The sequence below is a fragment of the Neospora caninum genome, chromosome XII (assembly GCF_000208865.1).
Source record: "Neospora caninum Liverpool complete genome, chromosome XII".
Lineage (NCBI taxonomy): Eukaryota > Apicomplexa > Conoidasida > Eucoccidiorida > Sarcocystidae > Neospora > Neospora caninum.
Window position 1 is genome coordinate 4,620,824 of NC_018398.1, and position 26,213 is coordinate 4,647,036.

General features: G+C 52.0%; 5 protein-coding genes across 5 annotated transcripts; 1 reads left to right on the forward strand and 4 right to left on the reverse strand.

The window, feature by feature from the left end:
- Nucleotides 1-1,068: 1,068 nt before the first annotated feature.
- On the reverse strand, nucleotides 1,069-3,833 carry NCLIV_066060 (putative MAK16 protein; the record flags this gene model as incomplete). The annotated part of the gene is made up of 5 exons (XM_003886157.1): nucleotides 1,069-1,136; nucleotides 1,462-1,803; nucleotides 2,133-2,235; nucleotides 2,838-2,961; nucleotides 3,442-3,833. The coding sequence occupies 5 exons, from the start codon at nucleotides 3,831-3,833 to the stop codon at nucleotides 1,069-1,071; spliced, it is 1,029 nt and encodes a 342-aa protein (XP_003886206.1).
- Nucleotides 3,834-5,956: 2,123 nt separating this feature from the next.
- Nucleotides 5,957-7,790, reverse strand: NCLIV_066070 (putative 33 kda inner dynein arm light chain; the record flags this gene model as incomplete). The annotated part of the gene is made up of 3 exons (XM_003886158.1): nucleotides 5,957-6,088; nucleotides 6,222-6,506; nucleotides 7,437-7,790. 3 exons carry the CDS (start codon nucleotides 7,788-7,790, stop codon nucleotides 5,957-5,959), a joined length of 771 nt encoding a protein of 256 aa, XP_003886207.1.
- Nucleotides 7,791-11,226: 3,436 nt separating this feature from the next.
- Nucleotides 11,227-13,259, forward strand: NCLIV_066080 (conserved hypothetical protein; the record flags this gene model as incomplete). Its single annotated transcript, XM_003886159.1, has 5 exons — nucleotides 11,227-11,391; nucleotides 11,748-11,903; nucleotides 12,118-12,324; nucleotides 12,668-12,753; nucleotides 13,184-13,259. The coding sequence occupies 5 exons, from the start codon at nucleotides 11,227-11,229 to the stop codon at nucleotides 13,257-13,259; spliced, it is 690 nt and encodes a 229-aa protein (XP_003886208.1).
- A 683-nt stretch (nucleotides 13,260-13,942) lies between these two features.
- Nucleotides 13,943-15,301, reverse strand: NCLIV_066090 (putative leucine rich repeat protein; the record flags this gene model as incomplete). The annotated part of the gene is made up of 2 exons (XM_003886160.1): nucleotides 13,943-14,081; nucleotides 14,379-15,301. The coding sequence occupies 2 exons, from the start codon at nucleotides 15,299-15,301 to the stop codon at nucleotides 13,943-13,945; spliced, it is 1,062 nt and encodes a 353-aa protein (XP_003886209.1).
- Nucleotides 15,302-20,609: 5,308 nt separating this feature from the next.
- On the reverse strand, nucleotides 20,610-24,376 carry NCLIV_066100 (putative microtubule-binding protein; the record flags this gene model as incomplete). The annotated part of the gene is made up of 4 exons (XM_003886161.1): nucleotides 20,610-22,304; nucleotides 22,569-22,777; nucleotides 23,320-23,465; nucleotides 23,919-24,376. 4 exons carry the CDS (start codon nucleotides 24,374-24,376, stop codon nucleotides 20,610-20,612), a joined length of 2,508 nt encoding a protein of 835 aa, XP_003886210.1.
- Nucleotides 24,377-26,213: the final 1,837 nt, after the last annotated feature.

The following is a 26,213-nucleotide window of genomic DNA, read 5'->3' on the forward strand; positions in this document are numbered from 1 at the left end:
CTTTAAAACCCACGTTTCTCTCTCTGAGTATTGAAGGAAAGCCTGGACGTTCCCCGTCCTAGTTTGAGCGGGTTTCGATTCCCTTTTGTTGAAAAGAGGAAACGTGCAGGGGGGTCGTCCTCTGCGTGCTGCCGGAGATGGGTTTCTTTTCGGCATGTGACAGGGCGAGAGAAGGATGCCGCGCTTCGTTTTTTCGGGAGAAGGCGGGGACGTTTCGTGCTTCGCAAAGACACTAAGGAGGCAGAGCGAAGGCCAGCGAAGAGGGAACAAATGGCAGAGGGGGGCACGATTCGAGGAGCGTGGAAATGCGGGGCGGATTTGGCGGAGAGAACGACTGAGGATCAATGAGAGACAGAAAGAGATAAATCTAGGAAAGAAAGGGAGTAAGCAGCGCCTGTGGAGCGGCGAAGGGGGAGAGAGACGGGAGGAATGGGAAGAAGCCGTTCTTGTGTGGATGGAGGGAACAGCTTCAGTTGTGGCGCAAAGGCACTAGTGCCGGTGCCTGGTGCCTTTGCGTGTCTTCTTTTTTTGTTTGAAGGCATGGACGCGAGTGTTAATCTCCGCATTCACAGAACGCAGGGAAGTGTCTAAACGAAGAGAGAATTCGAAGACGCCAGTCTGGCTTGGGCCTTTACACCTCGCTCGGTATGTCGCACGGTTTGACCCTCCCCTCGCGCTCTGTCGTGACCTGTCATTCTCGCCGTATCCTTATCGCTTTCGGTCTCACTCTGTATGGTCTCGCATCTCTCAATCATTTTCAACTTCGATGCGGTGTCTCCTCTGTTTCAAAACGGCTTCCACACTCCTTCACGGCAAAAAGCGCAGTTCCGAAAGGAAAGACGAAGACGCTGGAGGTGCGCTGCGAAGCAACCAAGTCCGTCGGGAGTTTGCCGCATTTTCACCAGTTTCGAGAGACGTTGAGAGGTTCTTTGCAGGGAATCACTTGCAAGAGACACACTAGGGGTGTGGATGTTAGCGTAGGAGCGAAGAAATGCCAGGCTGAAGGAAAGGTAGAAGTCTTGCCCACGACACGGAACACACGCGCGTTCGCATCTTGAGAAACGTTCACTACTGTTCTTGAAGCATCGCCTCCCGCTCGTCCTCTTCCTCGAATCGAATCGCTTCGCGTGGTTGGCCTATAAACGGAGAGAAACAGACACCTGCACAGTGTTGGCTGCGAACCGCTTCTCTGTTTAGAAACAGATTTGGGAAAATGCCGTTCATCTGAAAGACGAATGTAGTCCTTACGCCTACCACTGTTGCGCCTGGGCAGAACGCCCGTTCACCAGCAACTCCCAGGCCACATTTGCACTTCGATATATATATATATATAATGCTTAATCCTTCCTTGTTAATACATTTGTATTCTGATGGTTGTAGGAAGATAGATCTGAAACTCAGTGGCCTTTTTTTCGTATCTTCTTGCTCACGACGTTCTCGCGCAAACACGTCTGCACTTACCTCGTCTGGCGAGTTGTCTCTTGAGACCCGATAACTGCAGGAGACGTCCCCCCGACGCACTCTTCATCGGAGACTTCCCAGGCTCCTCTGCAGATTCTTCGTCTTCGGAAACCGTGGAGCTCTGACGTTGCTCCGCTCGTCTCCGATCGCGAACAGACGTGGCCGCCAACCCCCGTCGGGGAGCTTTGCGTACCGGTTCCGCCATGTCTTCCTCGCTGAATTCGAGGTCCTCGATGTCTTCTTCCTCGTCGGACTCGTCGAAGTCGAATTCTTCACTACCCTCACTTTCCGAAAAATCTGAAAGCTCTACGTCTTCCTCGTCTTCCTCAAAGGCCACTGCACCTGAGCAAAGAGAGCGGCGAGTCAGCAAGAGCGGCAAGAAAGAAACTCACAGAGCGGCGTACGTCCCTTTGGTTCTGCGAGAGCATGAAGCATCCCGAAACGCTTGCAGCGTGTTCCTTCCTTGTTCCTCACGAGCACCCGCGCTACGCTGCGCGGCCGCATGCAAGCAAACGCGGAGGCTATTTTCTGGTGTCCACGATGCGTGTCCGGTCTGTTTTTCGTCCGTGAGCGTCTTATCGATGAACGCGCAGAATCCCCACGAATTCGACATGCTGAACACGAAAAAGGGCCAGAAGCGACGGCCGCGAAACACAGAAAAAAGTGCCTACCCTTCTTCTCCGCCTTTCCTTGCTGTACCTCGACCTCCTCTTCGTCCTCTTCAGCTTGCGCAGTCTTCTCCGAATCGAAGTTGTACAGTGTTCCGTAGACACCCTGGCCGCGAAAGAAGTAACCGTACATACACACAACTGAGAAGACCCACGTCTAGATCTGTGGACCGAATGCACACACTTCCACACAACGAGAAGGCCCAGGAAACAGAAAACTCTGCAGCGACGACTACCGGCAGCAACGGAGGTGCCTCCGTGCGAACAAACCATCTTCGCTGTCCCTGAGCATGCACATTGTCCTCTTTGAAACTCGCCACCGTCAAGGCCTCCTGAGAAACCGCAGACCCGCGGTGTTTCGGCTGCACAGTATGCGCTGACTCACACACTTCCACACGGAGATATATATATATATATCCGCGTATCTGCGCTGGAGATTTCGTTGTATGCAACAGTGGATATGCACATGCAGGCCTTCAGGTTCAACGCATTGAATTCGGCGCATGGAAGCCGCTAGAGACAAGCACAACGCCAGAGATCCACGCGACTGGCGCCCAACGAGAGGCGAGGTCGCGTTTCCAATGGAGCGAAAGCGTTGCTTTCACACGGAAAAGGTCAGGCGAGGAGTCTCTTCCACAGGGCGCGTCGACGGGAGTTAGCCGCAGGAGAAGCGAAAAGACTCGGTGTCTGGGAAGACAGTGTCCTCACCTGCTGCAGCCTCTTCAGGAGCTCCGACTCGATCACATCCTCCAGATGAGCAGCGACTTCGGCTTTCTTTTCTCTCGCTCGTTCTCTTCTTTCTGTCTTCTGCTTCACCGGAACCAGTTTCTCCCTGCACAAACAGCATTTCCAGAGTCCTCAGCAAAACAGGTGTTCCACAAAGAGCAGGCAGGCTGGCGAGAGTAACAAATCGCTCGCTCTTTGACTGCCTCCGCAGCGCCTTCTTGCGGATCGCCTCCCCTTGTCCATGCTTCGTTTTCCTCTTCCTTCTCGTCCTCGTGTGACTCGTCTGTGCCAGGGCCTTCGCTCCTCTTTGCCTCCCTTCAGCGGGTGATACAACCACGTGTGGAGAGGCGTCTCGTATCCTGCCACGCGCCGAAACGGGTTTTTTGTGGATATACAAACATACACCTTCACGTGAATGCGGAAGTAGACGTACACCGCTTCCGCGCGTCCCCACCCCGCGTGTCCTGCGTCTGTACACGCCAAAAACTATCGACATGGATGTGCAGATGCCAGCCGACAAACGGGCAAGGGAGAGGGATGCGTTGGGCGAGAAACTCGGAGCGAAGTGAGAGGAGCCTTGTCTTACTTGGGCTTTAGTTCCAGTCGGCGCATGCGATCGAGCATTTGCTTGAGCTTGATGGCCCGTCTCTTGCAGCGCTCAATCTGGTGTTTCTTGTACACATTTTTCATTTCCCTCTCGATGACCTCCTTCGCCTGCTTGATATTGAGTGGCAGCCGAATTTTCTCCCACAGTTTCTTCGGCATGTGGGCACGCTCAATCGTCTTCAGACAGAGAAACAGAGCGCCTTGGTGCTCGATGACCGTACCGTAGTTGCTGTTCGCCAAGGGGCACGAGACGCGGTTGCATTTTCCAGTGACATTGTACTCATTTCTGCACATGTCCTCGCGAAGCGTCTTCACTTTGAAGGAGCAAAAGTCCTTGTTGATAACGTTCCAAATCACCTCGTCGTTCTGCATTGTGGCAAAACTTTGTGGCTACCGGAGGAGACGTGTTGACAAGAAAAGATCAGGCGAGGGACGCCGCACCTCGGCCCGCAGGCGTCACAAAATGCAAACAGAAAACGGGAAAACTCGAGTGAAGCTCAGTACTGGAATGAAGCACTCAGAGGGGAAACCGGTATGTACATCGCAGTCCAACTTGCATCGACCAATCAGAACGGGTGCCTGTAACGAGAGATCCACATCCTTCGGGCAGGCCATGTTACGGCGGGCGTAACCGCTGACTGACTTTCGCTAAAACCACAGTTGGAAGATACGCATGCGAGTTGAGTCGACCGCGAAGTGTTTCTCTCTTTTCGCCCAGACTCGACAAGGCGCGCGAGACCGGCCGACGCGCTGGAACGGAAAGGAAACGGGCACGGGGGTGCGCGAAGTCTCCGCCTTCTGTCTTAAGAGAAGCGCTCGGATGAAGACGAATCAAGTTTACCCCAGAACCCAGAACGAAAGACAAGGAAACGTTAATCAGAAACGCATCGCGGTCGCCGGTTTTTTGAGCGTCTTCCCGGTGGCAGCGCAAACGCACTGCAGCGGCGTTCGAACACGACAGGACCGCAAACCCGCAAACAGTTTGTCATGGGGCAGATCCCTTCACACCGAGGCTCGCCAAGAAAGAAAAAAAGTAGCCACGGAAAGTGTTGGAAACAAGGCAATTAACGAGGCTGCAGTTGAGGGGCGCCAGACGGGAGCGCCGCCATTGCCGAGTCAACCGTCGGATTCGAGAGAACGCCGTGAAAATACTATAAACTGAAGCTCAGAAGCATGAAGCGCTGAATCAAATCTTTCGACCTACGATAGAATACATGGCGAGCGCGGGGGGCTTTCGTAATTCGGAAATCAAAGTGAGCCCCCGTATGCCGTTGTTACGCCGACAGTCGCGCATCAAGTGCCAGTCCTACTGGGCCGTATCTGTTGTCCCCGCAGCTTACGAGCAAGGATGATCGAAAGGCGGGATCCAGTTCGCGACGAACACAAGAAAAAGACAATTGCTGTGGAAACCAAGGACGAAGAAACCCCATTTACGCGGGGAGTCCTCCTTCAGCAAACCGAATTGGCAGCTAAATGCATGTGCATGCCACTCGACTTGAGCGACGGGCCCTCAACGGAGGTGAAAGTCAGATATCCTCTGATCGAAACGAAAACGAAGGATGGAGAATATCTAGAAACGACGAAAGCAGTACGTGTTCATTGGAAAAATTCATCGTAGCTGGACAGAGACGGCACCTGACGTTTTCCAGTTGGGGTGTTCAGCAACAATATTGCGGAACGAGTTCGCATGCGTTGCGACTCGTCAACATGCGTGCCCAGCGACCGCTCCGGCAAGTGAGTGACAGCAAAAATCTACGCGCGTAGAGGAGCCTTCGGGCACATTAGACTGTTTTAGATCGTGGAGAAGCAGACATCTTTTGAGGACCGCGCACAACTGCGGGAAGTTCCCGTCAGAGGCACTCACGGGATCACTTTCCCTCACGTGATCGTTCTGTCGTTTGCGGCTCACAGCAGCCTCCACAAATGCCGCACTGGTCTCTTGGAGAGGAGACAACGCTGTGACGCGGCTCCAGAAGTCGAGCGTGGCGACGTTCACCCAGAGCTGGTGGAGTTACACCTTTTTGCAACGTACACGTACATGCAGACTCTGGTGAAGCTCTTGCTGACGTATACACGCCTTCCCGCCTCATGCCAGTGCGAAGCGAGGGATATTGAAGACGTGGTGGCGAAAACACGATGAGACACGCAGACTTTCGATGATCCCGCGCCACCCCAGAGTAGCAGAGTTTTCAGGACCGGCCACGGTAAGAAAACTACATGCAACTCAAGCGTTGAAGGGTACTTTGCGGACCACACTGAGGTCTCGGCAAGTTATTGAACTGCGGGGCGTATGCGGCCTCATCCGTGGTCTTCGAACACAGGAGCAGCGGTTTTCATTAGCTCAGCAAGTACACAACTCGATAGTCCTGGTAAGAGTTGTGAAGGAAGCAGATAGAGGGTTCCAGAATGGGGACACGACAGAAGAATGTTGTACGCGGCTGTCTGATTTCTGGAGAGACAGCGGCACGGCCCGCCTGCAACTACAAACACAAAACTCATCTTCGAGATGCAACGGAGAGAAGCCGTTCAAGTTCGTGCTTCATCTTCTGTGATTTTTTCTTCAGCGCTGTTACAGTCGCTTTGTGGTCTTGTTCCTCCTGAAGGGCATAGAGAGGGAAAAAAGGCTTTTCAGTGAGCGGATTGCAGTGGGGGTGAAAGCGTAACGCTCTTCTGTCCGTCCGTGAGTAATGCCTCAGCACACGTCGAAATTGCGTGTTTCGAGTGCTAAAGACCGAGAGCTCCTATGCTTTCGTGCAGTACCTGTTCCATCCTTGCCGTGGCATCTTGAACGGTCTTCTCGACGTAGCGTTCCATTACTTTCACTTCCTGCTCCAGCTGCTTGTTGCTTTGGTTGAGAGATTCGAGTCGCTCGTCCATTTCTTCTTTCCGCTGCTCCGCCTGTAATGCCTTTCTCATACCGAAGGCTGCAGATGACTCGTACAGCTTCTGATATGCTTGAGTCATTGTGCGGAGCTCCGTGCGTACGCGGTGTAGTAGCAACCCTCGCTCGGCGCATGCAATGGTCACCTGAAGTATGACACCGTCCTTCGGTTGAGCCGATGAACCATCAAGCATTTCTGTTCATACAGGGTCTCACGGTGGCCGTTATCGTACCGACAGATGTTGTTTTCTTGCTTTCCTCCCGCTGGACACCTTGCCACAGGACAGGCAGCTACGGTCTCTCGCATCACACACCGGAGAGCCGGTGTACGACCGAAAAATTCCGATCCAGGACGCCGTGTTGCGCAACCTCGACTGCTGACCTTGCACAGCCCGGAGCGACTGCCGACCAATAGAACCGTGCTGTTCCAACGTTCATGTGCACTCCAAGAAAACAAAGTACTGTTTGGATCAGCCCTGCCCCAGCCTCGCGCGTCCAGCCTGATCGTAGCAGTGCTGCTCAAGTTCAGTCAACGTTTTCTTCACAAATGCTTGCATCAGTGGAAAACAGGGAGCCTTCGGAGGACAAATGCTGTAAATCTGACCAGCGGCTACGGTAGACTGGAAAACAATGTGTAAGTCCCCACCGACAGTTGCGATGCGTCGTTTCCTTAGACAGTTCGAGCTCTTCCCTTCAAGCTGTGTACACATGAACGGGGTATTTTGGACCTTATTTCGTTGCATCCCTCTGTCGTTAAGCCTGCCCCTGCGGGCCCTACGTCTCGCCATCCACTCGAGCTATGGATGCGAAAACCAACAAGTTCATTTTTCGTTTCATACTGTTCACCGGAAATTTCCCTAGAAGAAGCGGCTGCCTCGAACGCACGGTAAAAGCAGAGGGCATGCGCCGTATGTGTGAACTAAAGTTCCCGTTAAAAGTCCGGTTGCGCAATGCCCGTGCTGGCGGGCAATGACAGCGAGTAATTGCACAACGGCCCGCATTTCGAATTAGAATCTACGTATCGCGCCAGCAGGCCCTCAGGCATATAGCGAGACATGTGGAGCTGCCTATCTTAGGATCTGGCTTTTACGTACCTGTCGAAGTATTTCATCGAAACACTGGGAGTACAATTCTTCCCTAACTGGGCAGAGACCGTACTCTCGAGCTTGTCTATGTTTCAGACGTTTATCAAGTTCTTCTTGGAGAGCGATGACATCCGCGCGGGTCGCCGGAGTACTACTGACTCGCTGCCTCCACAATTGTCCATTTTCTGTCCACTCGCGCGGAGGCAGTATAAAATCTAAGATATCTTCTGTCGTGGCTATGGCAACGAGTTGGTTGGAAGCCCCTTCCCCAGGTGCCTTGGGTCGCGATCGGTTTTTCGAGGCATCCTGGCTGATAATTCGTTCAACCTGAGGAGATCTGTATTTTAGTAGGGAGGACTGCATTTGAGGGGACTACTGTTTTAGCGCTGTTTAGACGAAGGCATCAGAAAGAAACGGAGGCGAAAGCAAAGCGTCTCCAAGGTCAATTGATCGAAAAAGGGGTTACTGCATCCAGTGATAACAGTGGCCATATAAAATTGCAGTGTGTCCTTCAAGGCGACCACGAAAGACGTCTGTGTTCGGCACCGTAGAGTCTGCTTATCCTACTGTTCTTTACAACATAGTTCGTCCAACTAGCGTAACCGCATTCGACGGGCTTCCGCGAGCGCAAACGCGGATGGAACCGGACACATACTCCACACACAAAGCCTTTTCTATACTGAAGCGCAGCCTCCGCAGATTTTTTAACGTACGGCCAAAACCCACACTGAGCTTTTCAATCGAAATAGCACCTTTTTAGATGTGTGTTCACTTTTCTGGGCGATGCATGTTCATCGATGATGTTCCGGAAATAAGCCTTCGTGTTCGTGTTCCCCTGCCGATATTCCAAGGCCTTGATAACCCTTTCTTCGGATGGTATATTGTGCCGACAACAATGCCCCCTCCAGATTTCGACGTGATGCTGACCGATTGCCACTGATTTCTCTCTTCTATGCAGGAATTACCCAGTGACGGTTGCATTCACCGCAGATGCATTTCACGCGCATTCTCGCTGGAGAGCACCCTTTGCGCTCATGCATTTCAATGAAGCTGTTATTGCTCGTCTCGACCCAGCTGCCTAGTGTTTCGATACTGGTTTGTTTCTTTGAAATGACTGTTTCTTCTCCCTTGGAGGGAGGAGCCAGCGCAGGTGTCGATGGTGCGAACGCTGCCGCGTTTCTCGTGCAGCAAGTCTGGTGGCAATGTACTGCAACGCAACGACCAATTTTCCCTTCATTGTGCCGGCCCAGATCCAACGTACAACGAGTAAGAAAACATGGAAATCGTTTTTAGCGCAACCACTGCGCATGGAGGGAAACCAGGAACGTCGCAACCAACGCTTTCTCGGAATATTTAGGGAACACCCAGCGTATGTCTAGAGAGATGTCACAAAACGTTCCAATCTCTTTGAAATAAACTGAACACAAAAATCCCAGAGGTCACAGGTTGGCAACTGGCAATTCATCGCAACGGGGACAGCCCGAGGCATGAGATTGCCATACGTCCCGGCCTGCCACATTCCGTAGACTCTTCAGTGGCCCGTCTTCGCTCCTGTTACCTTTTTTACGTGGAGTGTGAAAAAGAGTTTGTTCCTCCTCCTGCTACTCGCGTGTCAGAAAATTATCTAGGCATGCCGCTGCGCAGTTGTACACAACGTCTCTGAGGGATCCCAGTGTTAGAAAGAGTTTTCTGCTTGGTACCACTGGCACTCCACTGATTGCAGGAAGACTCAAGATCCCTATCGCGCTGAAAAGGCGGACCTTTTGTGAGTGCGCTATATCAGGAGTATGAAAACACCGGAGTGACGTGCGAAGCTCAGTCGTGTGTTGTAGCATTTGTTGTACGAGACAAAGTCGATATGCTTCCACAACTTTCCTGTCATACGGACAGGCGCTCTGGACGAGGCCTTCTTTGGCAGGGGACGCAATCATTTATCCCCAAACACCGAGGGGCGTGCTGGTACCTCAGGCTCCGTAAACCCTTCACCTTCAATAGGCTCGGGGATGTCACATGTCAAGTCAGCACAGCCAAGACGAGCCACCCTGTGTGACTTCCCCAACTTCTGAACAAAAGATTGAGCGTATGTTATGGGAGAGAGAGCGCTTGAGTTTTGATGGAGTGCGAGGCCGACCCTGTGAGAACGCAGTTCATATCGAGTATTCTGGCGTTTGCTGTTTTTCTGCGATAGCCTACACGCTCAAAGTGTACGCCGGCGTTCGTTGTGTGCTTCCTGAAATGGCAGATACAGTTGATTCGTCCTTCAATTCTGCCTGATAAATTTATCTCTGTGTGGCAGTTGTCAGGCGAGTGTTGATTCTAGTCTAAGCAGCACGAGCTGAGAGCCGTGCACGTCACTGCCAGTGATTGCCTCTCCGGAACTGAAACTGTCTACCGCGGTCAGACCGCAGAAGAAGTGGACAGATATTTTTTTGACTGATGACTGAGACGTCCTCAGAGGCGCGTTGTTTTCTGATATCGGACACATTTTCCGAGGGGTTCACCGAGTCTCGGCGGCACTGTGCGGCGTCTTCAGCGCGTCACATCAAACTCAATACTTCAAAAACCGTCGGTCCTTCCCAATGAGTATTTTCTGGGCTTTTTCTCGTTCGTGGTCTCCACAAGTTTTCCATTGTTCAGCAAGGGTGTTTGCATTTCTCACGTGCGTCGAGAAGTCTCGACGTCGGGCATCCCATTTAAAATCCACGGTCTTCAGAGTCGTACGCCCGCCAGACTACGACATACACACCGTGAACAACTGGAGACTAGTTCTTTGCAAGGCGTCTAATTACTCGCAAAGGCTGGCCAGCAGAGGTACAGCACGACCAATCCCACTGGCTCCATGGCCACGGGAGATGCAGGTGATATTGTGTCCGTGTCTGGCCTTGTTGCGCTTCACCGCTCCCCTTGCTGGCGTGCCTTCGACAGGTAGTCGCCGCGTCCTTCGTACCACTTTGTCTCCACGTAGTAATCAAGTTGGCACAGGCACAGTGACTCAGGATGCTCCGACTAAAGCGGATCTTCATCTCTTTCAATAGAGGTTTATGTGTGTGTACCCTCTCGTAGAGCTGGCTTCTTTAGACTGCTGTTCAAAACTTGCGGCCCGCCTTACATCTCAAATGGCTCTTCCCCAGGCTACAGGGACTTCGATTGCGAGTGCATGCGCCTTGGCATCGATTCCGCCGAAAACAACGCTTTTCTTGGCTTTTAACCGGATCAGCACCAGGCAACTTCAGCAGCATCTTTTATCGCTGAAAATGACCGGGTGACAGCATCCTGCGTCCTGTAACGGCTTCGTGCTCCTCGCGCGCACACCGCATGCTGTTCCCGCTGATCCCCAAATTGTACCGAACATCGACATTTCAGATGGCAAAGCGTGAACGCTTCTTGGCTGCGGAGGCTTTGGTTTTTGCCAGCACACACACGCTCTTTCGCATGCTTCTGTTGCGGAATCCCTGTTAGTGGCAAATGAATGATTTGCAGTTGGGATCGGTACCTCAATTTAACCCGGTCGGGCAGTCGCTCGAAACTATCTTCTTCGATACAGGTGGCTAGTTGCTGGCCGCGTACGGTCATCGTGGTGCGTGCTCTTCCACTCTCTCCTGTCTGAAGGGACGTTTTTCATGAGGATTTTTCGTTCTTTGGCTCTCTACCCCTAAGTAGTTTGCTCCCTGTCATTTAAGTTAACGAATCTACCCAGAAGCAGGAGCGTTTTGATCCCGGTACCTTTCACTCCTGGGCGTCGCTGAACCCGTAGCAGGGTTGTTCTTTTCGATTGCGTTTCGTCACCCCCCGATTCACCATGGGAAATACCATGAGTTGCTTTGACAGGTGGGGAAAGCGGGCTCCAGATGGGCCGCTCCTACAAATAAAATCGTCTGAAAGTGGTGGATCAAGCGGCATTATTCAGGCTGCCTCGACTGCGTCCACAGCGGTGGGAAGCACGACCACTGCACCTGCAGCGACCGTAAGAGCACTCACGAAAAGAAACTGCGTGGATTCCACATTTGAGTTAGCCTGTGAAGTTTTTCTTAAGGATGCAGATGGAGGTGTGGACTCTGGATTAGAATGCTGACGTAAGGTATTTCTGGATCGAACTAGGGCCCTCGCTGAGAGCTGGTACTGAGCAGCTCCACTCCGTCCGTTAAATGAATGTATTGTTTCCGAGTTCTATGCTCTGGTTGGACTCTTCATTCCTGAAGTGGCAGCGGTAGCACGCCCAGTAGGAGTGGAAGGGACATGTCTATCCCATGAGTAGTACCCCTGGAAAATGGCCTCATTAAAGCTTCGATGCGATGCTTCTTGTGGTGTGCACTGTGTCAGGGAGGCGCTACCTCTCCTGGGCCGGCAGCTCCTGTCCCTGAGCGCCCGATGAGACGGCGCCAGACGTATAGCTTGAAAGCGAAGAAGAGTGACACGGAAATGTCAAGCATGGAGGAACTGTCTGAGGAATCAGAATCGGATGCTGACAACGACGCGGTAGGTATTTCTCTGCACTTCTGTGCACTGCAGATTTGAGACTCTCTATACGCACGATATGCAGAGGTGTATGTTTCGACTGAGGAGGCAACGATGACCCTTTTTACGCGTTCTGCTCGTGTGTGGAGCTAGGCATGCAAATGTGAAGTCATGCACGCTTGCAGTTCGCGTTTTTGACCAACAGGCTTTACACAGCGCTGCTGTTCCTCTTCAGGTCAGTGCAAGTGACATCCGGATGAAGAAGGTCATGCAGTACAGACGTGCTCTTACCAAAGTTGTCAAGCTCAAGACGCACCTCTTTTCTGAGACCGTGAAAGTGACATGCAGCAAAGACGGAGAACAGGTTCAGTGGTTCAAGGGTAAAACCGCCGCCGGGGCTCAGGACAGAAAGAAACCTTCTGGAAGTTTCCCAGTCGACAAGGTGAGAAGAACGTCGTCTGCTGACGTTTATCGTGCGCGTTGGTGTCTACTTCCGGTGTGTTTTCATCAAGATGCACGAAAAACATAGCTATTAAATTAGATAGGCGACGGAATAACACGACGGAGACGTTTGTTTCGATTGGACCAAGCGTTCCACAATTGGGAACTAACGGTACTGATCAATTTCTCTGGTGTCATTTTCGCTCCGTTATTCACTCGACTGAGCCGGTGCCACCGAAATCCAGTCCTGGAGATTGACTGGCTGGCCTTTTCGAGTTCGTTCGCTGCGCATCATTGCGGATTTTCTCATCCGTTGTGAAATGTATCCTTGTGTCCTTTCTCAGATCACGTCGGTCAAGTCTCAGGCTGATAACACCAAGGTGCTTGTGATTACCGTCAACAACCCGCAACCCTCGACCTACAACTTCACGTAAGTAGCAGTCCATGAATCAGCAGTCAAAAAAACCCGGTTCCATGGCAGCCGGTCATGGGGGGGGGATTTTAATTTACATGACTCGAGGACTATATAGCTGGAATCATAGTTGTTTAATTCCCACTGTGCTCAATGTACTGAACATGGCTGTCATTGAGATGCATAGCAGAACGTGGATCCGGTAAACATATACTTGAGGCCTTTTTCAGGCCGATGCGAGTGGGGGAAATGGTAACTGGATGCTAGTGGCTTCTCGCAGCATTCAATAGGCGGTTTGCGCTGCATATATCGTGGTATCGTTTGATGTGCATAGAAGTGAGGGGCCCATACTGGGGTGATCTTTCTCTCTAGGTTCCAAGAGAAAAGAAAGGGTTGAACGCTAGTTCCGTATTATGCGCGTATGATTGGACCTCTGCTGTTTTCTCAGCTTCAAGACACCTGTCGAACGTGAGAGCTGGCAAGAACAGATCCAGTCCCTGATGAAGTTCATGGCGATGAAATAAGCGATTCAAGCAATTTACGGGGAGCCTCGGGGTCCTCTGGAACTTATCGACGTTGGAAGCGAATTGCTCCTAATTGGAGGTCGGGACGGCACCGGAGGCCGGTCCCGTCCCTCTGATGGAGACAAGGCTCATGCAACCTGATTGTCCGGTCAATGAGATACGCAGGAGGTCGGGTTGCACGGCGCCTTGAGCCTCGAGGCATGCCTCAGTGCGGTCTAGGAAGTTTCGAGTGTACTGGGCCGCTTCATTGTCGAAGAGGGCTTTGGTAGCGTGCAGTATGCATTGTTGACTTCACTTTTGTTTGCGGAAGAAATGGAAAGGCAATGTTTCTTGGAGGTTAACGTCGTGTCGATCTTCAAACGCCAAGTAATCTCCGGGACCAGCAGACGTGTTAGCGGAACACTATATTGAGCGTAAGGGCTATGCAGCAGTTGGAGGTCCTCAGCTTACAGTTCCTCACAGCGCGTGACTGCATTTTGATGGGTCTCTATATAGGATGGTAATCTTTCACACACCACCTCGTTTGACCGAGTGTGCACATTGCCCCACGGTAGGAAGACTCGAAACTTGTCACTTAGCTCGTGAACCAACTTGCTTTCAATATGGGAGCAAGTGTACATTTTTACGTGGAAGTTTACGCCCAAACTTGCAGTGGGAGTACGTCAAGACGACAGAAACCACTATTATGTTCCCTTTTCGTGTCTGCCTCTCCTCTTGATTTCTTGGTCATGACGAAATTGCTCAGCGGCGGCAATTTCGTCGCCACTGATGACGGTGTGGTCCAGCGACTTCAAGTCGGGCAGAGTAGCAATCACGGCAATTCTGAGCAAAAACATGGAAGAAAAGAAGCGCGCTACATGAAGTCAGTGCAGAACAAATTGAACAGCAGCAAGCTGGTAACGAAAGTGTGCAGCTTTTGTGAATACAGGAGTCATTATGGTACAGCAGCTGGGAGGAGAAGTCATTGCAGACCACCAGCTGGAGACCATCTAGGAAGTTTCATGTTTGGAAATGCATGCAGTCCGAATTTGATTTTTCTGAGATAGACTGTTTCAGAAGTATCAGATATGTATCAGGCGAAAGGCAGCGACGGGCACTTGATTTTGGAAAGCGCCTGACCTGTAATCTGGGTAATCGTCCCGCTCGAGAGGGTTTCCCATGAGTGTTAATGTCCTGAGCTTTCGAATGCCCTTCAATGGCAGTAGAGAGGCGTAGCTCGCAATTAGATTGCAGTGCAGGTAGAGGGTCCGTAGGTTTGAAAGCTGCTGCACAACGGGATCGATGACTTTGAGCTGATTGAATGCAAGATCTAGCCATTGTAGGTTCTTTTCTGGATACGGCATTATGCGACATAGAGATGGAATGAGCTCCTCCAGTGAACTTAACTGATTGTTACAAAGCCGTACAGCGGTCACAGTCAGTTTCACATGGATTTTCTCAGGCGTATGCAGGTCTATGACGGTTCCTTCAAAACCGTTCCTTGGTTGAGTACAGAGAGACACAGTACTGCTATGCCTCGATAAGCAGACGGATGAGCGAAACCCTGCTAGATTTGGCGAGCTGCAACCGGAAGCGAGCGTCTGTTGTGGCGTTTGGGGCTCCAAGGTCTCGCCCATGAAGAAAGAATGAGACGCAAACGCAGGACTCTTTGATGGGGTTGCTGTCGGAGTCTGTCCACTGCGGTTCAGGGCGGCCTCGGAGAAAGTTACCCGATATTGCGATTCATGCTTTTTCGGAGAGCTGTTTTCAGGCACACCATTGAGAGCGGAAGACGGCCAAATGCCATTGTTATGAGCAAGAGCAATCATGAACGTGGGCCGCGTAGGCTGTGGGGGAGAGGTGGATGGAGGAGTTGAGGGACGGGCCGCCGCCTTCGGAGACCGGCATAACGAATTTCTTTGGTTTGCGATAGCAGTGTGCTCTGGCGATATGTCAAGGGGAGACTTGTAGTTCCGGAACGACAAATCAAGGGGAGCGGTCGGCACGATGTAGTCATGACGATGTGGTGAGCGGCGACCGTCCGTGGCTGCAGGAGACTGCATTTTCACTTATGATATTGATAAGGTGAAGAAGGAGTACAATGAACTGGCTTGTCTCCGTGTCCAGGCGAAGCAATGACGCGTTCGTGTCTATGCACACACGTGGCACACCTCAAATGTCACACTCAGTGGCTAGTGCAGGTCAGCCTCGGACAACTAGGTGCTCCGTCCTCTCGCGTTATCCTCGATGGCGGGTTCGATGATACGAAGTTCGGGTCTTCTACGTGAGGACCGCGGCTTTCCAAGTGACAGGCAAGCCAGCAAGTCATGCGATTGGAGACGACAAGCAAACTGTTACATACTGAAGCACACATGTATAAACTAGAGATCGTTGACTTCACGTGTTGCAAATTGCGGGCCTGACGGAACTGACCCCATTGTGAGAATGAAATTGATTACGGCGAGACTTCCCGCCTCTTTATCAAATTCTCGTTTTCTCCCACGTACGGGTGGGAAGCTGAGCCATTATGTTCGACAGCCTTTTATCACTCTGTATCAGCACATTTTTCCAATCCTCAGAAATGTGGTGTCACGTCTTCATTTCCTTTTCCTCCTGTATCGCCCTTTCATCCAAGCTATTTGCCCGATTACCCATGTTTCACACGCATAGGCAAGACATGCGTCGAACTGCGTCGGCGCAGCTGATGATCAAACCACTAGCCGTGACCGTGAGAAATTGGCTTTAGAACTCTGCTTTCAGTTGTCTGATCGGTCCCGCCGCAGGGCTGCATGCGTGAATACGAAGCTCCGTCACCCAGAATTCGTGGTTGAACACCAGGGAGATGATGAACAGTGGACTTTACTTCTTGTTTCGGGAAGCGTGCAGCAGTCGAAAAGATCACACAATCACAGGAGTGTTGGCGGAAATGTTTTGCAAAAGCGAGACACCTCTGCAGACTCTCGTGCCACAATGGCTAAATTGCTGACTTGTGCACGCGAATGGCCCCACTCACGGGTAACTGCTGAACTTTCGATTCTCCACGACACAGGAAAAGAAGTTGTTTTAGCTGTATTCTAGGAAAAGAAGACTAATCCCGACTGATCGTTGCTTCGGCTCTTGACGCTCCTCGCGATCCAGCATTCACTTCGAAATTACTTTGGGACTACAGTGTTCGTGCATGTAGTAAATCTGTGAAACCCCATCTAAAGGAGCTGACCTGAGTTTGAAAAATATCCACGTATAATGTCGTGAACAAACTTTCCATCGGAGCTATGGCTGCAGACTGATACATTGCACCCTATGGAAAGAGGAAAGTGCAGGCGGTGTACGGCGTCGTTTCGTCGTTTACCGGGGATCTGAGCTGGGGCCAGTTTGAACGGCTTTTCTCTGTTAGAGTCTGTTAAGCCACCGCATCCTTCGGTTATGCACATTATGGGGACTCGTTAGTTTCGAGGGCGCTATGGTGATGACAACCCTTCTTTCTCGAGCACCATACTGGCTCGCTCAGCGGTATTTCCTGTCATATAACGCAGTTTTGTTAAAAATCCATCCACAGCAGGTAAAGGTAACGCTACGAATCCCCCTGCGTTACCAATTTCCCCCTAAACACCGTCACAATCTCTCAGTTCTTTCCTCGGCACTTTCGGGCTCCTGATAGAGCACGTCGAAACTCTGGTGTTCTCAGCCCAAGAGAGTTCTGCCGTCACACGATATACGTGCACGCTTCGTAGTTGATTCAAGCACAGATTCTGCTTCCATGCACGAGTAACTAACCTACCCACAGCAGCGATCATGATAACGACATGCTTTTAGGAGAGGAACCGATTCCTGCACAATTCTCTTTAAGCACGCAACGTGCTGCCCGAGCCCGCGCGCCAGGATAGGGAAGTTGGAGTCTGATAGTTGCATCAGCGCTGTGTGCCGTGCTTCAGATGGCAGTTCGAAGGGTCGTCACTCCCAGCCGCAAGGGTATTTATTCATGTCTTACACGTTCCCTTATCCGTAAATCCAATCAACTCCCCGTCAGATGCTCTAGGCTTCCACGTATGCTCGAATCTCTTTTCAAAGCCAATTACGGCTTATACAAAGTCTGCTTAAGGAGACGGATATATCGGATAAACTGTGTAACAGGAGATCTCCTTCGTAAAACCGGAGTAGGCGTATCTTTTGTGCCCTGACTACTAAATCTCCTACTGCCCTCCGATTTCTTGTCACGACAACGAACAAAACAGTAGCAGGAAACGGAAGGCGCGATGATTGATCTCTTGATGGGATAATCCAGTGTCCAGTTGCTCGTCCAGTGCCAGCAGTTGGCGTGAACCGCGGACAGCACAGGGTGCGACCGGCGGTGGCGAGGCTGGCCGCGGCGACACCCCAGATGTCTGGCTGCCGCCTGCAAACGCCAAGAAAACCAGGTAGTTTCAGTCAGTTGCTGCTTTCGGGGAGACGCTGCGTTTCTTCGAACCGCATCGTTGCCTGTACCTATAATGTGTGTGAGAGATGTTGCAACAGCTTCTTTGGCGTCACTGATATTTACGACAGTACTGTGTGGAGCACCCTGATGACTAGGCTACACGCGGAAGATTGATCGTCACTTTCTTGAGTCGGTTGTGCCACCAGCGTTTCCAGCCCACAGCAGCTGACTTCCAGGCTATATCACTATCCTCTCATGCCTTTTGCTCGGTGACGCTACCGTGTTGGAAATGGAGAATGGCGGACGAGGGAAAACATTTATTTATTCATCAAGCCTCCATTGTACGCGTGTAGATGCCATGCACGCTCAGTGGATCCTTTCGAAGAATCATCCACTCGATTACAGCTGCGTGAGTGGTTCGCGTCAGAGCAGTAGGAGCTGTCCCTTTGGCTTTACATGACAACAAGTCGCTTCTAAGAACATTGTTTCGAACAAAGAGCTTAGCGGATAGAGTACTGGTACTTCACCAATGGGTGATCGCGAGGTGGCGGCAGCTTCACCCAAACTGATGGCATCCGGTGGGCGGTAGTTTCCCAAAAATTACAGTCACTCTTCGCACTACCTGTCGTCAAAATCCAAACATTAGTGTCTAGTTTGGGTCAGAATCGTCTCTACCAACCTCAGACATGGCCGTATCAGCGTCAACTGCATCTTCGGAGGGAGGGTTGCTGCCAGGACACGTGGGGACTTCCCTCCAACAAGTCTCTCGAAGTGCTAAAAGTCTAACTCCGATGGCCTATCTCAGTTCACCATCCACTCCACATTCCGATCGGTCACTGACAATCAACTCCCGTCCCTTGCCAACAAACCAGAAGGGCGACTTTCCTGTTTCTCTATCCGCGGCCTACGGCGAACCTGAACAATCGTCACCAGGAGCATACCCTCACCGTCCCGTAATTGTAATAGATCCACCGCGAGTCGGCAAGATCGAGTGGACAGGCACGGAACGCGAGCCCAATGTGCTAACTAGAAAAGGGCCAGTGGCACTGCAAACCTTTGTACGCTCCGGCAATTTTTTTCTCCTGTGCCCTCCTCTACGTCCTCATCCAGGTGTACCGTTGGACGCGAATGGAGCCTTTGACTTCCGCGCGTTTTTGTTATCCCAGGGTACCGGTGGAGTTCAACCCTTACACAAGCAAGCTGATGGCAACGGCTGGGCACCGCCAATATACGAACCGTAAAATCAGTTTGGTTAAGAAAGAGTGTGTTGCGCTCATGTGCCCAGGCGGGTAGAGGACACAAGAGCAGCTTGAGCATTTCAAACGTGGGCACTTCTCGTCTTTCGTTCTGTGGTAATGCTTCATACGCATGAACATCACGGTCAAGCTAGACAACTCAATTCGTGCGTCCCCAGCACGGTTTCTGTTGCATCCCGTGTCCAGTATGTCCGCATGGAGCCGCAGCACTCCCCTGTTGTAGACAGGCATTCCGTTGGGACGTTGCGGTTTCTCAGCATCAATCGACGTCGCCGGCTTTGGGACAGCTACGGAGAGCCCCCGTCAGGAACGGGTTACCGATACGTTCGTTTACATCGGCGCTCGCTTTGCAACCACCAATGGGGGGCAGCAGCTTCTTTTCACTGTGCCAACATGAAGACGCAATATTTTTGCCCAACTTCTTAGGCTCAGGATTACAAGCTCACGTTTTCTGCTGAAATTGGGAGATGAGCGATAAAAACTTAGCAACGACCGCCAGTGGGGTTCTGCAATGACTCACCGCGTGATCCGCAACTAACAGCAGCTCAGAGCTGTGCTCTGCGTCTGAGTGAAGAGTGGCCAGTCGACCAACAGGGCTCTACCAACGGAGTATGGCTTACGCAGGAAAGCTATCAGTGACTCTGGTTTTATTGCCCCCCTATTTTATAGTTGGTGAATAACTTCACAGGACAGACGACGCTTGAAGTAGACTCGCAGGTGACGGCTGCTAGTTTAGTGACAAATAATCGAGGAGTGTGTGTGTTTGAGCCACCCTTGTACTACGCAGGAGGAACTTCACAACATTGTCGAAGCCAAGAGAATAGATCCAAACATGTTTATGCGTCGTGGTTGGCCTGCTTGCTTCATGCCACCTGTCGTGCTCCTAAAATGGATGTTGGCCGAATGGTAGAGTGCACGTAGACTGTACAAAGATACTGAGGGTGTTTATTTGCAACCAGTGATACCTTCAGCCGCAACAGTTTTACCATTTAACGCTATTGCCAAAATGCTATCTCACTGCAATAGCTATACCATTCAACGCTATCGCCAAAATGCTATCTCACTGCAGAGTGTCCTTTACAGAATTTTCCATTACAATGGCAGGTGCTGACATAGCCTCTCCCCGGGAAGAAAGCATGCGAATCGGACTTCCGCTCCAACGAGCAGAACCTGTGTTACGAGTTCCTGTCACAAGAAGAAAATATGACTACCACCTCCAGCCACGGCCCAGAGAGTAGTCACCCATGCGCACGATACCCGTGCCGGGCACCACTGGGCACTCCATCTCGCGCAGGGGGGGAGCAATTCTCAGAAGTGAGGGAGTCTAGAAGAGCCGTGACATGGAGAAATCGTGTAAGAGGAAGTTTGATGATTTAGCGGATGTGGTTTGACTGTCGGATAACCTTGCCACGCAGATGAAACCCCAGGATACGCATAGCGGTGATTGAAAGTAAACACACGGAACCCTGGTCCCGCGAATTCTGTGGAAGTAGACAATTTCCATCGCGTGTGTGCAAATATCGCACCGAGGGGATATGGAATTACGCCACAGGGGCGTTCTTCGTCCTGTCTCGGTCCCTTAAGTTTTGAACTCCCGCCGCCCATCAGAGAACGTTCTGCAACCATGCATCACTGCCAGTATCCTTTTTTACTGGCCTATTTACCAAAAAGAAGCGACGTTCGAATCTCGCTCTTACACTGTCACTCTTTCACGTTTGCAACTACGTACAGAGTGAATCCTCTAGGGAGGACCTCAAGCCGATCCCGCAGGACTCGCGAGATGGCTGCGATGATGTACTGCGCCAGATCTTCGTACCCTTTGGGTAGGTTTGCTCCGATGGCATCCTGTGTGCTATCTTGTACAACGGGGACATGCTTCAAAGCGGGACTTCTGTTGTTCTTGGCCGCTCCACCCCTTGGACTTTCTGCAATCTTCTCCATGTATGATAACGACACCTTCAAAACCTGTGGCCGCCACATGCGCTTGGTCACGCCGTTTGTAGATATCGTTGCACCGCACGTGGGTGCCCTCTGCTGAGACTTTTCTGCACTTTCCTCGTCGTTCGCTGCTCCCCCTCTTACATCCGAAAGAAGCACTTGTAGAGTCCTCGCCAACAGCCCGTCACTAGGGAATGCAACCAGCTCGGGAGTCAGAGCGGTCAAGTTCATTGACAAGATAGTGAATGCCGGCAAAAAGAACGGATCTCCCTGCCGACATGGGGGCATTGAAATCTTGAGCATTTCACCCCCCGTTCCCTTCCTGCCCACAACAACAACAATTTCGAAATCGTCGCCTTGGAGGACTACTTTGTTCGCGAGACGTTTCTTTTGATTGCGGGCGAAGGCCTTAGTCACCTCATCGATAAATTGAAGTTGGTGCTTGAACTGTTCGAACCAGAAGTATGCTCCCAAACTCGGCGCCTTGAGATTTTTCAGAAGACGTCGTGCCGTGGAAATCCGATTTTTCGTCTGAACAAGGGACGGTTGAGGTTTCACGTCTCCAGTGGCCTCTCCAAGATAGGCAATCAGCAAGTACGTATTTTTCTCGAGTGCTTCCGCCAAGAGACTCAGTTTCTCGTGAATCGTCGTCTCAAGCTTCTCAGCGAACTGGTCAGTGCGCGCGAGGGCGAAGCGGTTTTCCTGTGTGTAATCAAACTGCAGATACTGCAGGAAAGGAACGGTATAGGACTCCGCTAGCAGCCCATCCACACGGACGACTGCATAGTGGTCAAACAGCGGACCCGTTCGCTGTCGTTCACGCAGCCACCCCACTGCCACAGCGGCAATCATATGTTCATCAGGTAGAACCATCTCGATAATAGGAGCCTCCGAGTGGGCCTTTTCTTCTTTCTTCTCTTCCTCTCCCCCGCCCCATCCTGAAGGTCCGAGGTTCAGCGAGTTAAAGAGAGCCCGTGCACCACCTAACCCTCCAAAAAGTTTCACACCCTTTTCCCTGTTGGGCAGATTCGTCGTGGATACCTGAGGGACGGTATGAATGAAAATGGGGATTACCGTTTTCCCTGGAAGAAGTTGCTTCACCAGGTGGGTCATGACACCACACACTTTCTCGATTTTGCTACTGGCGAAGGAGCTGCTCAGATCGATATACGTGGCCCCCTTCTCGCGGTGCGTGCGGGACCCCGTGAATGAAGACGGCTCGAGGAAATCCCGCTGAATACTCTGGACCATATCCTGCAACATGTTCTCTTCTAGATGGAGATTTTGCAGGAAATCTCGGAGACGCGTGATCGCATCCGCTGTAATTCGCTGCTCGGCTTCCCCTAACGCAGTCAGCCGTTCATGCACCAAATCATCCAACTCGCGTCGAGCTGCAATCATACGCGCGTCGATGTCGTTCACCTCCACGTCCATACGGTGCCGCATGTCAAAGTACACCTGCAAGTAAACGAGAACGCGCAACGATTACACACAGGAACAGCGAAACCCACACATGCTAGTTGAAAATCGGGTGGAAAACTGAACAGATCGCACACCAGCATCCACCATGCACTCAGCACTACAGACAGCTACCTACAAACATACAGATATATCCATTCTCATAAATATATATATATATATAATCATATGTTGATGAGTTCACGTCAATCCGCCACAATCGCGTGACGCTGCGCCATGCGTCCTCTTTCCACTGGCACTGACCCGCGTGAGCTCATCGACCTTCGCGCTGCACGTGTCGATCTGCCGCATCACACTCGACGCTTCCGTGTTAAACGAGCTCTCCGCCTGCGCTCGGATCTGAGTCAGCTGGTCACGGAGCTCCTGCAGATGTTTGTAAACGGCGCCGTTTGGCGGTCTGAGCTGCGCGTCCAGCTGCTCCTCAACGCGCGACAAACCGCGGATGAAGTCCGCTAACAACACAGCAAAAAAACCACGTGTAGATGCAGATCCACGCCTCCACGAACTCCCCTCCATCAACCCACATTAAGACACATACACTCACGCGACAACCGCTATATGCAACATGATGTACACGTTGACTCGTGTACAAAACTGTTCCTGCGTATTCAGCGGCACCTGTTCGTAGTGTGCGAGCATCATAATCTCCGTTCGCCCAGCCAGTACTTTTCTGGGACGCTGTAGAGGTTACGCAAGTTCGAATCAGGTCGAACGCATGTCGATTCAGAGCACATATCCACACTACACCTCCAAAGCAACGAACAGCCCCGCGTTCTGCGGACCTCTCTACACGACGAACCGGTGCGCCTTGCACGCAGTCTGATTCACCGAAAACAGGGTGTTTGGTTCCCAAGCCTTCTTACGCCGAGAGGACATATCGATCCCCTCGCGTCTTTATCTCTTGTAATACACAGATATACATAGCTGTAGACATTTACGTGCCCATGCGTCGTGTTGAAAAGATTTGTCTAGTCCACTTTTTCACACATCCTACCCGATCGACTGTCAATCATGCGTAAAGTTTCTTCTGTTTTGCCGTCGAATGATTCGTTGAGATGCTGGATTTCCCCCTTGGCCTTGTTGACTTCCATACGCAGGAGATCGATTTGAGCAGTGAGTTGCGCAATCTTCTCCATAAATCTGGAAAGGACAGAAGGCACGCAGAACCATCACACAACAGAGAGAATCCCAAGATTCAAGATACACGGAAGAGGAGAATCGAGCTCCGATCGCCCCCCCTTGTTCTGCTTTCCTCTGCCACGGAAAAGAGAAGCACTACACTCTTTCCTATCTGCGCCGTGCACGCAGATGAGGTACACCGATGCATGTGTCTTGTCGCCAACGGGTTTCTCCCTCCCCAAGTTCGTTCCCTTTTTCTTCACGGTTTCTGACTGGTGCGAAAGGAGCATCTTCAGATATCATCAGCTGCCGCCTCGACGTGGTTCTCAACTGTATGTACACCCCCTTTCCCTAACAAGGTCTCGGCGCACACCTCGAAACCGTTGGCTAAATCGCGGAAAGGATAGGGCCGCGTTAGTTCCGCGGCAAAAAAGTGACCCGCGCATTTGCCCATCTCTGTGCTGGTGAACGTACTTGTCTGTGAGGCTTCCCGCGTGGTTCCTCATCGAGAGTAACCTGGACTTTATTTCTGCCGGCGCAGCCTGCTCGCCGTTCCACAACAGAAGACCTTCTCTGTCTTTTACGCCTTCGCCTCGCGCTGTGGAGAGCGCTCCCGCCGCATTTTCCCCTGCCTTTGCTCCAGGTATGTGTGCTGCGCCTGCACTTGTCAACTTCGAGGCGTCCTCAGAGGCCGAGCTTTCGCTCTCTTGCCCGGGGTCGACGGATCCGGCGCCAGGGTCGGCATTGACGAAGCTTGGCCGCGAGTGAGCTATGGTCGGAAACAAGATGGGAGTGAGTACCGCCGAGAGAGCGAGAAGAGAGAAGACCAAGAAAGCCCTTTTGGCGGATCGCCTGCGGCCAGAAGAGCAGGCGCTGCGGCACCAGGACGCCGGCGCGGGCAGTCCTGCTGAGTGGCCGACGTGGGTTGCCATCCCGTTAGAGGAGAAAAAAGAAAGACAGTGAGAAGTCCTTCCGATTTTCTGACGCCTTCGGGTCACGCTCCAAGAACGAAGAAGGAAGCCCGAGCGTGAGAAAGAGCCTCACTAACACCGGATACATGGCGAGCGCAGAAAGGCGGCTGCAAAAGCCGACGCGGAAAGTCGTTTTCGGAAACAGAGGCGGTGCACGGAGCGATGACGGAAGGCAATTTTCCAAATAGTCCCGCGAACACACAGCCCTTGCGTGTAACTTTGAGTACACTAAAAATATAAACGGAACAGACCCATTCTCTCGCGATTACCCGCGTGGCGTCGCCCGGCCCTCGCGCGGCAGAAGGCGAGACGACGCGCGCAAACTGGAGCGTCCTTTCTACGCAAACGAAAGCGCTTAGTCCACTTTGTAAACCAGAAAGATCCCACGAATCAAACACTTTCAGCGGAACGTTTCGCGTTTTTTCCAAGGAACTGGGCCGGAGCTCGACGCACGAGACGAGAGAGGTACCCAACAACGCCGGCGGGGCGGGCACACGGTCTCCCGCGGAGGAGAGAAGTGACTTGACTGCAGTCTTTCGGAGATCTGCTCCGCTGCCAGGCAACTATCCCGCGGTTTTTGTAGAGAATAAGTGGAAGGGACAGCTCGACAACGCCACACCGTTTCGGAGAGACGAGATCTATGGCGCGTGCATGCGCGTGTGTTAGCAGGTGTCGCGTTAGCTTGAGCGTACGGAAGAGGCGCTGTCGACGAGGGCCGTGGAAAAAGTCGCGAGACGTGGCGTGAGGCGCCATAAGAGACGCCGGGACGCCCTGGCGAGTAACGGCAGGGGGTGCCTACAGGAATCACCGATATTAGCGCATCTGTTGCGGAACCACCGTATTTCGAAATAAAAAACTGTCAATCGCCCCATCGAGAAGGCGGCACGCCACACAAGAACGAAAGTGAAGCGACGCGAGAGAAAGATCTTGGCCTCGACCAAGCGTAGAACCCAACTGGGAACAGGGAGGACTTTCCGTACCGACACCGACTACAGTAAGCGACGTGCGGGCGCAAGGTACCTTTTGAAGAAATCGGGGAACAGCACGCGACAGGACACGCCTTGGACGGTTCAGCATTTACTGATCAATCTCTGTGCCAGCGGGGCTCTCAGCGAACGCCGGCGGGTGCAAGGATTCCTGTGAAAGCAACACATTGTCTTGTTGCGCCCCGGAGCTAGGCGGGGTTTGGAACTTTTGACGAGACAGGAAGATCCCCTGAATGCTGACCCTTGATCCAGTGAGGGCAGGCAGTTCTAGTTCTTTAGCGACCCCCTGACTCCCGATATCTTCAGCGCACTCGTTTGGCCACCGGTGTAGTGATATGAGGAGTAAAAGTCGCTCTGGTCGACGCCTGGCCCAGAAGATGTAGGACAAGAGACGGGACTCCCAATCTTGAAACACCCGAATCAAGGCCTGCTGCAACGCCAAAGAGCAAACGCTTTCCCGGACAGCCAATGCTTTCTGCGTTTCAAGAACACACAAAAAGTTCACGGGCTACCGCTGAGCTGCCGCCGAGAATGCAGGTGCTGGAAAGGTTTGCGTATTTCCACATAGCTGCTACCCGCGGATAGCGGCTTCTCTCTTGCCAGTGTATAGCGCCGGGGGGTGTACAAAGCAGCGCGGTCCAGAGTTCTCCCGATTCTTTCGGCACAAAAGCGAATACACAAAGTAGGTACACATGGAGCTCGGCGCGTTTGTTTTCCTTTGGCGACAAGCATATTTCCAGTGAGCGGTTCTGTACACAGGAACACCCCTTGAAACGCTGAAAATTGTAGCTGACTGGGCAGAACGGTTCAGG